General features: G+C 40.4%; 1 protein-coding gene across 1 annotated transcript; it reads right to left on the bottom strand.

Annotated features, from left to right (window-relative positions):
* Window positions 1-4,511: 4,511 nt before the first annotated feature.
* LOC101738739 (dopamine D2-like receptor) lies at window positions 4,512-14,031 on the bottom strand. The gene is made up of 7 exons (XM_004925906.5): window positions 13,907-14,031; window positions 12,752-13,004; window positions 10,582-10,775; window positions 9,343-9,453; window positions 6,433-6,645; window positions 5,602-5,813; window positions 4,512-4,809 (listed from the first exon to the last, which is right to left on the bottom strand). Exons 1-7 carry the CDS (start codon window positions 14,029-14,031, stop codon window positions 4,595-4,597), a joined length of 1,323 nt encoding a protein of 440 aa, XP_004925963.3. The 3' UTR covers window positions 4,512-4,594.
* Window positions 14,032-14,259: the final 228 nt, after the last annotated feature.

Raw genomic sequence — 14,259 nt, 5'->3', positions numbered from 1 at the left:
GTCGAGGTGATGTGTGACGTTAAGGTGTCTATGGCTTCAGCGGTATCCTGAGGAGACGGGATAGAGTCCGGGTTAAACGGGAGCGATGGTGGATCAGATTCAGCCAGGCTGATGCCCAGCGTGTGCCAATCCACCACAGTCCTCGTGACGGGAACGGAATCGGGAGCGCGACCGAGCTTCATAACGACGGGACGGTGGTCTGAATCTAACTCTGAAACTACTTCGATCGAGTGTAAGCGCAGAGTTACGTTTTTTAATAACGCTATGTCGAGTATATCCGGGCGATGCGCGATATTTAGCGGGTAGTGAGTCGGGGTTAGCGGAGCGACGATATCGAAGGCGAGATCATCGACTAACGCGTCAAGCCGCCTGCCATTCGGGGTTGTGGTGTGTGAGTTCCACCTGATGTGTTTACAATTTAGGTCGCCCGCCAGAATGACAGAGCTCCCCATACCGAGCAGCGCCTCGATATCACTGCTTAGAACGATCTTATCCGGTGGAAGATAAACGGACGCGATAACGATCGGCGCGTGTCCCGTCAGTGAGATTCGGCACACTGATGCTTCGATATTAGCGAGCGCGGGAGGATCGAGCGGGACGCAATGCAGGGCTCTTCTATAGTAAATGACGGTACCACCACCACGGGCAGAGAGCCTGTCGTTCCTGACCATGTTATAGTTCGCGATTTTAGGGTCACGGCGCGCGGGCTTAAGTAGGGTCTCCTGCACTAAAAAGATATCAATTTGGTGGTCACGCAAAAAGTCAGAAACCTGATCACGTTGATTTGCGAGACCGTAAGCGTTAAAAAATCCTATCGTTACGGATAGGGGCTTTATTCTACTTATATACGCCATTGATTACCGGCGGAGTGAGGGGAGGACGTACGTATTTAATGACGCGTATACGTCGGCGTATTCCTGCACAACGGCGATAAAGTGTTGTGCAGTGGAGGCAGCGCGAATGGCGTCGCCCAAAGCGTTAACGCGCTCAAAGTTGATCGACTGAAAGAAGTCGATCGCTAAAGCGAGATTGTCGGACGCGGTCGGAGGGCAAGTCGCGGGAGAGGGACGAGTCGCGGGGGCGGGACGAATCGCGGAGGAGGGAGTTGTAGCCGTGTTCGTGTACGGCAGCGGTTTTGCCCAGGCCGAGACACTGGGCACCGCCGCCGGAACGAACGCTGGCTTAGCCTGCGACGCAGAGGGTGCCGAGGCTTTGATGTCTGGGCCGGAAGCTCGGAGGCGGTTTTGGCGGGCGACGCGGCGATTTATTTTAGGGGCTCGGGGGCAACCACGGTAATTCGCGGGGTGACCCTGTGTTCGACACAGGACGCAGCTAGGCGGTTCCGTCGCGGTTTTTTGGTCGCGAGCGCAGAGGGCCGTGGCGTGATCGCCCAAACACTTAACACATCGGGGGCGCGCGTGACAGTTACGGGAAGAGTGCCCGTACAATTGACAGTTATGGCACTGGCTAGGAGTGCCTTTTTTATGGGGGGCTTCGACAGCGATACCAGAGAGCCTACAGACGGTCTGTGTGTTAAAGATTTTCTTACCCTCGGGGGTAGGCTGGAGAGCGACTAGAACCATATTATATGGCTCCCTACCGCGACCGGTGTGCATACGGTGCACAGAATTCACTGGTAGGCCTTGTTCTAACAGGTCGGCTTTTACGAGCTCTACATCTAACTCTTTAGGGATTCCGCGTATTACAACGCGGAGTTCGCGCTCCTCCTGGAGCGTATACGTATGGAAACTTATACGCTCCTTACGGAGGTAAGAAGAGAGGGCCCTATGGTCGTCGGGTGTTTGAACCTTAATTTGAATGCCGTTCGCGAGGTTACGGGCATTCGTGAAATTTATATTTTTGGCCTTAAGGGCCAGGCAAACTCGATCCCAAGCTGCCTTCTCCTGAAGGATAACCGGGGGAGGGGTCTGGGTTTTATTTTGTGCCACCGGACGCGGCGACGGAGTGGCACGGGCTGGGGGCGCAATGGGAGTCTGAGGGCGGGGGCGCGACGCGTTCACGGCTATGCTAATTTTAGCGGCCGCGGGAGCTCGAGACTCCGCGGCACGCTTCTTACCCTTCTGTACCAGGGTGAATCCATCCGTCGATGAGGCGGGGGCGAGGTCGACCTCCATGTCCGAGTCAGAGTCGGAGCACGAGGAGGCGGGTGCAGGCGACCTACGAGCAAGTGTAGGTGTTTTAGAGGGCGCGACGGAGGCCGCGGATGATCGCTCAGCTGAAACGATGGTCACGGCGGACGACGCAGCAGCTTTTCTCGCCAGTATAGGCGACACGGGAGCGGCAGGCACGACAGAGGCTGCGGTGCTCAATGCAGGAGCTCTGCACGCAGGTACAGGCGACGCAGGAGCAGCGAGCGCGGCGGAGTCCTCGAGAGGGCTCGCAGTGTGATTGGCCTTGAAGGCCAAAAACTCCGAGGCGAGCTGTGGGTGGCGAAGTCGGAGGAATTCCACGAATACAGCGTCCATGATCGCTGAGTACCCAGGTGGGGCGGCCCCGGGTCTTGAAAACACTCGCCTTGCGGCGAGGCCCCAACTTCTCGGACCTGAGCGGTTCTATTGAACACAGGTGGCAATGCGGCGCGATTACTACAGGACAAAGAAAAAGCACAACAAAACAGAAATTACGAAAAGAAACAAAACAAATAAATACTTGCAGGAAACCACTTTGTCGGCAGATGTACCACGAACACAGAAACAACAAAAGGAAACAAAACAAATAAAAACTTCCAGAAAGAGCACTTAGTCGGCAGATGTACCACAAACACAGGCCGCGCGAACAATGGCCGGGCTAACAAAAGCCGGGCGAACAAAGACCGGGCGATCGAGTGGACGATGAGCACGTCCGCACGTGACGGGTGCCTCTATCGGAATGGTTTTTTTTTTTTTTCTATTCAGTAAACCAAAGTGTGTCAGAATCCGGAGACTAATTTCAAGTTCCTGATTCAGCAAAAAAAATAACGCTTATTTAACCGGCTCTTAAAATTAGAAGAATTATAAACTTATTTATTAATATTAAAACAGTAATCAATCAAGTCGGACGAGAACAAATAAATCACAACCTTAAGCTATCACTACACGATTATCACAAAATAATAAATACTGTTCATATTTAATACAAATTCGTAAAATTACAGCTACTACAGTTACTGAATGCGTTAGAAAGTAAAATCTTAAACTATGAGGCAGTTGAAAAAAAAATATCACTACTAACAACCATTAACTTTGAATAGGCAGACGAGCTTTCGGGCCACATGGTGGTTAACTGGTTACCGGAACCCACGAAAATTTGAGGAGAGTACTCCGCAGTAAGCTGTGGCCTGCCATGGCACTGTCCACGTCCATAAGCGGCGGTGACCATTCCATCAGGTGGATCTTATACTCGCCTACTTACAATAAAGATCCAGCTATCTCTGCCACAGAAAATAAATTATCGACTATTCTGTAAAGTAGTTAACAGCAAGCTCCATTTAAACTAGTTTTGGATCAATCTGATTAAACAAAAAAGAGTCAGAAAGATAACTTAATGGAGTGGAATTAAAACGCAGCTCGCTAAAACTATTTACATAATCAAATTTTTAAAGATTTACAATAAGCAACCTTCAGTGTATTGATAAGAAAGTATATTTAACTATAGTAAACAAGTGAATGTTTTTAAACACTTTTTGATTTTACCGCTCAAACGCGTAATTACGTCACTATGACGTCACACTACTTAAATTCTTATGTACCTACTCTGGACAGAACAGTAAATGATTTGATAAGTAATCGAACCAAATAATAAATAAGTCAAATTGGTACCTCTTCGAAAAAACTAAAAGTCAAAAACATTGAGTATGTTTGGTTAGCTTAAAGCACTAATTAATTCGTGGGCCAAATGAAAACTCACGAAAATCAACATTGTTACACATCAAAGCGTTTCTAAAGTGTACACATTATTATTTGAAATTTAATCTTATACCTAACTACATTTGGCATATATTTCCGTAACATACTTGACTAGAATGTACAAATGCTTTACAATTACAATGTCTACTCGCAAATACTTAACACAACTTTAACTATTATTACACATGATATGCTATTATTAATTTTATTGAAAAGTCACTTCTATATTATACTCTTTGATACACGTTCGATCGAGAATAAATTTGGTCGTCTTTAGAGACTCGTGGAACTATTTTTAATTTTGTCAAAATATGCATTATACATATAACAAGCACTAATTGTTGAAAATTAATTTTCATTAATTTTCATTAAACGCTACACCCGAGACTGAGATTTTCCACTAATTCCATTAGAGACGGGCACAGTAATAAATACATCAAAAGATTTTTAAAACATTGAGAAGCAAAATAATGATATTTTATTTCTATTGAATTATTATTCTCCAAAAATTAAAGTGTCTTGTTGCTAAATCACTTTGGATTCGCACAATGATAATAACATTTGTCTCTGTTTGACAAATTTTGGCCCAAAAGTCATTTAAATTTGCTTCAGTTCGGTAGCACGTAAATATATTCCACAAGGCTCCACCATCAGCCTTACTGCGTGAAGACGACCAAATATTCCGCGGGCTAGGTGCCGCAATGCAGGATCTTCCTGAAAGCCTTCCTGAATTCCGGGTTGAAGATCGTGTAGATGACCGGGTTGAGGAACGAGTTGATGTACCCGAGCCACGTTGTCAGAATGAAGACCGTCACTCCAGGGGAGAAAGGGAGATCGAACTTATCGCAGATAGCTCCAAGGACGGAGTACGTGAAGAACGGAGCCCAGCAAAAGAGGAAAACTCCTATGGAAAATACAAAGAGTTAAAATCGGATACCAGTTCTATTACAGATAAGAAACAGACAGCCAAATCAACATAAATCTGGTCACTGGTTACTGGTGGTAGGACCTCTTGTGAGTCCGCACGGGTACGTACCACCACCCTGCCTATTTCTGCCGTGAAGCAGTAATGCGTTTCGGTTTGTAGGGTGGGGTAGGCGTTGTAACTAACTATACTTGAGACCTTAGAACTTATATCTCAAGGTGGGTGGCGCATTTACGTTGTACATGTCTATGGGCTCCAGTGACTACTTAATACCAGGTGGGCTATGAGCTCGTTTTTCCATCTAAGCAAAAAGAAACATGCAAATATGACTGATTAATATATAGATAGACGATAGTTTCATTTAATAGGAACTTAGCATGATCTTACAAGTTGCATGTTAATTTTGGGGTTCGTTCATGCATTAAATACTGTGATTACGTTGTGTTGTTCAAATGCTTTCAATATCCATACATAGAGGATACCCTCATCTGCAGATTTACGTTAATAAAAACACAACTTATGCCATGTAAAGTGTTGCAATAGCAAAATTTAAAGACTGTTAAAGTTTCGACACACTTTACAGTCGACGCCGCTACTATGTAAGTTCCAAAACAGCGATAAACCAATTCAAATACCGTAACTCCAACTAAAAGTAGTAGGTGCACGAAAATCGTTCAAAACTATCATACCCCAGACGCGGTCGATAAAACTTTCGCTCAACTTCGGTCGAGTCCATTACGACGAGTGGCCGCCGAATTCCTTGGAACTCACCTAAAACTATGGCCAAAGTTTTGGTGGCCTTTCTTTCTTTTTTGGCAGAGGATTTTTCGCGTTTCTTCTTACTGGCTTTATTCGCTTTGTAAATCGTGAAGCGTGCTGTCGCAGCGCTGGCTTTGCGCTCTTTTTTAGACGTTGCGCCATCATGGAGGTCCAAGGTGCTGGCTTCCAAGTCTTCCTCCGAACGTATGGCGAGGGAAACGTTTCTGTGGAAATTAAACGAATGAGGAAACTTGGCTGTTGGTCTTAGGTGCGGACATAAAAAATGAATTCCTTATTAAATGATGCTTTTTTTGCAATCGGTACTCAGGTAGGTAATTTATAATCTGCATCGTCCGAAACCTCGAGTTGAGAAACTGAAATCTGTTTAGCTTACAGACCAAGGAAATGCCACAAATAATTATGATATATTATGTGTTTATAAATATGTATGTTTTGTAAATTAGTGTACAATTTATATTATGTATGTATTAAGCATTCGTACTTGTACCGAAAACTTAATGCGACTTTATCACGTGTCGAGCTCTGATATAAAGCTAACTTAAGAAAGCAATGTCCTTTCATTGACAAGCTTCCAAAATTATCGAATAAGTTCGTGTAATTAAAATTATATTTTTGCGCAATGATTCGCATTCTGCTTGTTTCTATCGCAACTCAATCATGTGCTTCACTTCGAACATTAAAACAGCCATTACAGCGAATCAGTTGAAAGGCATGTCGAAGACTTTCGGTTTATTGTATCTATGGGTGCTTAGCATCATGTAAGGCTTTTGCGTCCTATCCACTCACGGCTCTAAGTATTTTCCCCAAAATTTATATTTTTACCTAGAATCAGTCAATTTCGCAGTCTTTCCGTTTTTCTTCCATTTGATACCATCACAGCCCATATTCTTCAAGACTGTAGCGTCTTTCATGCCAGGTGAACCAGGTGGAGAGACGTGCTCTCTGATCGTGTCTTCGAGGTTCGAAGGCGCATTCCCCGAGTCGTTGTTGCCATTCGGATCCGGCATGCGGTTTTTGCTGTGGTTTTTTGGGGTACTGAAAACAAGTAATGTATTAATTGTCAATGTAAATTAATTTAAGTTCTAAGTTGGCATGGCAAAGCGCTCAAGTAGACTTGGGACACTACGTAAATGGTGATACGTGGTCAAAATAATTTCTTAAGACCCATTGTTGATGAATTAGCCGTTCTATGTAGTTTTAGGTTAATTTTAATCCGATGGCGAAAAAATAAATAATAGTTTTAAAAAACTAACAAAATACGCTTTTATAGAAAATCCAACTAAAAAATAGAAAATAAATTTTAATAAATTTTATTTAAAAATAGTATAAGAAAAAATGATTTTATTGTAAAAAAGCGTGGGGTGCATGGTATAAGTAGTTATAAATATTTTATGAAAAGATTTGAATAGAAGGGTTATTTTGATAATATCCTCGAAAGCAAAACTTATTTTCTATTTTTAGTTGGATTTTCTATAAAAGCGTATTTTGTTAGTTTTTTTAAACTATTATTTATTTTTTAGTTGAATTTCAATCTTTTTAATTTTTTAATCGACGTTTTGAAGGGGGTCAAGATCATTTTCAAAGACTCCGTTGCAAACATATACAACATGTAACATATTTAACGCACACCCTCAAACTAGGAGTGGGTAATATCGGTTTTGCCGCGTATCGAATGGTATCTATATATCGAGTATCAATATCGGATATTGAATCTATATATTTTCTGAATCTATATATTGATAGATGCTAGTAGATTTTCTCGATTCTTGATATTTGAGATTTGAAACGATACGCTGATATAATATCGTAGTAGATATAGATTTAAGTCAACGTTATACGGTTGGTTTTCTGATATCAATTTATAATATGATTTTAAAGTAATAAAAAGAACATGAAAATAAAAATAGCAAAAAAACTTTCCTTCATGCTTTTATCAGGCTTAGGACTGGCTACATTATTTTCAGTTTTTAGTATTTTGTGTCTTAATTTAAAATTACAAAATATACCAAAAGAGTGTAGATTTCAAAAGTTTAATACAAACACAAGAAATAAACTCAATTATTTGGATTCAACTAAAAATAGAAAAATGTGTACTTTAAAAATCAAACACAAAAACCTTTTAAGTATTTATAAACACTTGTCCAAAAATTCTAGTTCAAGGTCAAAGCACGTGAAATTAAATTCAACGATGCAAATAGGCTATACTGCATTCAAGTTAGGGTCGAAAGTTGAAACTTCTTTCCTAAATTGTATCCTGCTGATACGCTAAGAATAATCTACAGACATATGGACTTAAATATAAGGTTTACAATTGTATGGATAATGCCTGTTTCTGTTTCATTCATCACATGATATCCCTATCGTGCGCTCACTCACTCTGGCCGATTCGATACGAACCAAACGAATATTGCTGATACACGAATCGGTACGATATGGCGATGCGCATCACATCGAGCAATATCGTGTATCGGCTGATATCGATACATAGATTTCGATTCACGAATCGGTACGATATGCCGATGCGCATCACATCGAGCAATATCGTGTATCGGCTGATATCGATATATAGATTTCGTGCGGGGCGATATCGGATTCAACGATATTGCTGCGATATATAGATATTGAATCTAGATACGATTTCGTTTTCGTATTTGTTGTTTTATTTTAGATAATACTGCAATGTCACTTTTCACTTTATCAAAGGCGGTTATTATCTTATTCTTTAGTTCTTCGGCACTTATTGTCTGTGTGTTATAAACTAGCGATTTAATTCGCCCCCACAAAAAAAAGTCGAGAGGCGTCAAATCAGCTGATCTAGGAGGTCACTGACCGAAAAGACATAGCGAAATACGGGAGATATTTTATTTGCACTATCACTTGACCTCTTATCGATAAGGTGGACGCGGCGTGACTGACTTGTCAAAAATATTTTGTTGACTTCGTTGTTTAGATTTTTCTTTGATCACCGCCGACGCAACCGCGTCGCCGCGAACATCGGGATTAGCCTGCCGTTTATTTTATGAATATTAAGCCGACGAAAGAAAGGGATAGTAATTATTTTTGTATTACGTGGTTTTCTTTTATGTATTGTAGTGTTGCTGTGTGCCGGCGGTCGCTGTTGGTATTGTGTGCGTAGGTATTTTATTTTGTAATAGACTATTAGCCTTGAAATAAGTATCAGATTTATTTAATTAAATAATATATTTTTTTACTAATTAGATATTTCATTTTAAAAAGTCTTAATACCCTGACTTACGTTCCATTTTCGTTTCTATGAACTGTTTAGCTAGCTGTGTAGGGTGACTGTAATTTACTTAGTTTTAACTAAATTTTAGAAAAAAAATTTGGTACATAAAAAACTATCAAAATCGATCCAGATTCCGATTCTGAACAAATTACTTTCAGGGTGTGCGTTAATTATGTTACATGTTGTATACATACATTTGAAGCTAATAAAAACGTATTCAAAAGAGACGACTAGATCATTGCACAAATTACTTCAAAACCTATTTATGGTAGACGATGTCATGGCCAATTGATATAACATGTCACTATGTCACTATTTGAAGCACACCAATCATGTATAAGGGTTAGAACGATGAGAATTTTATACTTTTATGCCATGTCCATGGACTTTGGTTAAGCATTGAGATCAGATAAGCCAATTTAACGAAATTTGCGGACGTCGTAGGACCTATTGTGTTTGTGGGGCTATTCGTTTAGATAACTTACATAATGGACTCTTCCGCAACTGTCGCCAACATGAATTCCGTAGACTTGTCATTTGGTATCACGTGACATTCGTCTGCGTCTGCCTCGAGATCTGCTGATCGTTTGTCGTAACTAAAATGGGCAGTTACATTAGATTTAGGTTTTTTTTTGAAGTGATAACTTTTGCGGGTGGGTAAACCACTTCGTTACGTAACGCGTTACGGCCCCAGTCTGTCTGGCTTCCCTTTCTCTCACAAATACGCTAAAGGTACTGACAACGTATGTAACTCCTAACTATTTATAAATATCTTTCAATTTATGTTACAGTTCTCCTTACATTATCAAATATACATAAAATTTAAGTAATAATGTAAGCTCTTCTCAAGTTAAATTTTTTCAAAATTAAATAGTTTAATTTGGATTAGTTTAAGTTATCAGTTCTGTCGGGCGTCCCAAGACGGACACATATTTTTTTATATTAGCAGACGAGCTTTTAGCCGACCTTGGTATGAATTGCGAATTCGTATCGTTAGATATCACAGTTTTTTTTTTTTTTTTTATTACTTCGTTTCTGTTGCTTGTAAGTACCGTACTAAAGGTTCCGGTCACCGTTCTCGTCGAACCCGTCGCTTGCGACGAAGGGCTCGACGAGCGAACTAACCCATAGACACAGCCCACTGAGTTTCTCGCCGGATGTTCTCAGTGGGTCGCGTTTGCGATCCGGTGGTAGATTCTGCGAAGCACTGCTCTTGCTAGGGTCAGTGTTAGCAACTCTCCGGTTGAGCCCCGCGAGCTCACCTACAAACGTTAGGGTGAAGCTGAAATAGCCTCTCAAGGCTATCAGCACAGGTAGGAAAAAAAAAAACTAAAGGTCAAATTACTTTACTTCTTTTATTTAACGTTCAGTTATAGGTAGTATAGACAGTTCTTTGTGGAGAGTTTGTACTTTGAAGCACGAGACAACAGCTTATTAAGAAGTATAATGAAGTTTACGAAATCCGGTCATAATAACTCAGTGACAGAAATGGTTATCTGGAAATGTCGGCATCATCAGTAAGCTAAATTAGTTCCCGAATCAGGTCATATTTAAGGAGAGTTTTTTTTTTATTGCCCTTGTAGGCAGACGAGCATACGGCCCACCTGATGGTGAGTGGTTACCGTCGCCCATGGACCTCAGCAATGACAGGGGCAGAGCCAAGTCGCTCCCTACCGATACATAAGATAACACTTAAGACGATTTTAGTACCCTTTTACTCATACCTGTCCTCATGGTCTTCCTCGTTACTCCCAGACCCAGTATTCGTAGCTCTGTCATCGTGAAGCGCTGTTTCCGCCAGCCTTCTAGTTTGGGCAACATTTTCTATGACCACAGCTGCGGACGCACCGGCTGCTGGGTCACCAGAAACTGGTGGCTTCTTGGCCGCCCTTTGTTTCTTTGCTCGTATTCTTAGTGCCTGTTGAAGTATTATAGTTATAGGTACAACAGTTATTATTGTTATTATGTGTAGTTATCATGTGTAGCTGAAAGTAAGTATAGTACTTTTTTCTTTTTTTTTGTTGCTTAGATTAGTAGACGAGCTCACAGCCCACCTGGTGTTAAGTGGTTACTGGAGCCCATGGACATCTACAACGTAAATGCGCCACCACCCTTGAGATATAGGTTCTAAGATCTCAGTATAGTTATAACGGTTGCCCCACCCTTCAAACCGAAACGCCTTACTGCTTCACGGCAGAAATATGCGGGGTGGTGGTACCTATCCGCACGGACTCACAAGAGGTCCTACCCCTTCCACGCTTTTTGACGAAGCATGTTGCTGATAACTCGGTTTCTATAATCTAACGAAGCGTTTTACGGATAATAATATTATTATGTTTAAAAAAGTGTTATTTCATTATTGCGAAAAATAAAAATAATTGTTTTTCGTACTTTCAAGATGAGTGAATCTAATAAGAAGTTATTGTTATTGAGTACACAATAGTTATTGAGTGTGTAGATGAGTCTGTGTCTTTTAGAAGTAATTTAGTATTAATTGAAGACTACGGGTATTCTACTGAAAATATCACACGGGACGTCATTTTATGACCATTCCTTTGCGGTTGAAGCAGTCCGTTTATGGAATGCGTTACCCTTAAGCGTCAAACAATCGTCCTCGCCGGAAATTTTTAAGTCCAGATTGAAATCACACTACTTTGCTCCTATGATAAAACTGTATAAGTTCCTACTTCTTTTGTATTTTATCTTGTATATTTTTAGTATTTATTTGTATTTAATCGTATGTAAGTTTATCTTATATGGTATTTATTTTTCACATGTGTGTATATATTTTTATGTAAGTTTATTAAGATATAACACCGTCCAGTTAACTTATTGCTCTCCCTGCAAGGTTGCCTGGAAGAGATCGCTTTCAGCGATAAGGCCGCCGGTTTATATCACCGACTTTTGTTTTATTAGTTTACTCTGTACATATTAAGGTGTTAAATAAATAAAGAGTTATATTATTATTATCATAGTTCGTAAAATGTATTACCATTTTTCTTATCATAATCACGTAACCATCGTGTCTAATCAAGATCGAGCACACGTGACTATAAAATATCCTTGTAAATACCAAAGTCTATTATACCTAATACCTTTGGTCTAATACCAAAGAACGGCAGGTGTTCCCTATATTACCTAAAAGCATCTCGTAAATTTGAATTAAAATTTATGTATACCCAAGATGGTAGACTCTCACTCCCTAGAGTAAATTACATAATTGTTGTACTAAATTTATGTAGTCCAGACTTTAAATCTTTTTTGACGCGACCTTATTTATGGCTTACACCTTACATTATCAAATTTGCTTGCGAAAATATTTAGAATAAAATTGCACGACACGCGTTCCATTAATCTCTGTTTGATCACGGTCAGAATACTTGGGTTGACTGGGATATTATGTTTTTGGTGAAGCATGATAGGCCTATTTGGTACACTGTTATATATGTAGGATTGGTAAGAACGGAAAATATGAAATGAGCGTGGAACGGAGCGTTAAGATGTGAATGACAGAAAATGGAAAGAAAGGGAGAAGAGAATGACAGATAGAATGACAGAGAAAAGGAAGATAGCGAAGACGGTTAAAAAATGAATAAGGCGTGATAAAAGTGTTAATTAATTTTAAATTATTATTATAACAGAAGATTGGAACAGTGTAAATTTTATTTTATGCGCTGCGATCCCTATTCTATATATTATAAAACAATTCTTACGTCATCTGTAATTAAATCAAGCATTCTACTCATCTATCATTGAGCTTGAAACACTACAATGGAGAATTTAGAGGCTTTAACATAATCACATAAGTAATCAGTAACCAGAATTTGGGCTACTATAGATGTACACTGTCTAGAAAAAGTACCAGAATCAAGTAAATCAAAATAGATTGATTACCTTAAAAATATTGTAATAGAGGAACATCATCATGATGCACGGTATATAGAACGATCCCATTGATGAATAGATGATATAGTTCTGGCTATTGAACAGGCACTCGTCAAAGTTCCTGTCGGGCGTGTCGTTGAGGCCTAAGACGATTGGAGCACCAATAGCAGCAGATATCAGCCAGACCAGAACTATAGTGAACCAGACTCGCCTGTTGTTTTTATGCTTTGCGTATTTTATTGGTTGAGTGACGGCGATGTACCTGTGACATAAAGAAGAGTAATGTTAAGATACCCTTAAGAGGTTATTACCACAAATCAGCGGACGTCTGATCATAAGTGGCTATGAGAGCAGATGAACATCACACCGGTAATGACGTGCGAACGGTAATACCGCTACGTCAGATCAAGGTTATTGTTATAAAAACTGTCCTATTGTAGGCAATATTTTAGAAATAAAAACTATTCTACAAAATACCCGCCAAATTCAGTATCAATCGATAAAGTCTTAACAGAATCAGAACAGCCTTAAGAAAAAAAAAAAAATTAGTGCAAGTGATTACGGCTATTTTTATTTATTGTAATACTAGACGAGCGGATGAGCTCACTATCCTAGTTTAAAGTGGTGACCATAGTCTAACAGCCCCTTTTTACTTTGAGACTTAACATCGAAGTCTCTGACCATATGCGTCAAGGCGGAAACTAAGGATTAGGTCTCGGTGGAAACAGGCAGGATGGTGGATGGTTTCCATACTCACTACGTAGTACGTAATACGTAGATATGAACGAATTCAGAAATTGCTACTGCCTAATCTCTGATGAACCTTTTTTTCCTCTCCTTATTCTCAGGTAGCCTAGGGGGCTATTGCAGCTACGTCCAAACGGGTAGGCGAGCTCACGGGCTTATACTGAGAGAATTTGCTAACACTAGCAAGCGCTAGCCCTAGCAAGAGCTTCGCAAAATCTACCACCGAATCAGAATTGCGACCCACTGAGAAGAACCGGCGAGAAACTCACTTGGCTTATGAATACCTTAATCGCCTACGCCACCCTTGGGAATAGATGGAGTGGTGGTGTGCACTAAAGAGCCAATCCAACCAACATAGACTATCATTTTATAAATTTGCTTAAAAAATATATTTATGGTATCTAAATCATTACTTACCTATCAATGGATATAGCGACTAAATTGAATATGCTAGAAGTGGACGAGGTTACGTCCATTGCTATGTACACGTCACACACGAAGGCTGGAAGACCCCACGAACCGTGTACCTGTGGACAAAACATAATGCATAGATTAAACAAAGGTTTTTTTAAACTTTAACTAGTCACTAGTGGTACATCGCAATGTGGCCAAGGAGGTAGGTACTAAGACCGTATCTATTTTTGGTGCGAAACAGTCTTGCGCTACTTCTTCAAATCGGAATTTTGAACACACATCTCAAGGCAGTACAATGTAAAATTAACCACCGGCCGAGAATTTACAGTATCTGGATATTTTATTGCAAATATTGG

Source organism: Bombyx mori, chromosome 18 (genome assembly GCF_030269925.1).
Source record: "Bombyx mori chromosome 18, ASM3026992v2".
In the NCBI taxonomy this organism is placed as follows: Eukaryota; Metazoa; Arthropoda; class Insecta; order Lepidoptera; family Bombycidae; genus Bombyx; species Bombyx mori.
Note: the sequence above shows the minus strand (reverse complement) of the source record. Positions and strands in the feature narration are given on the sequence as shown.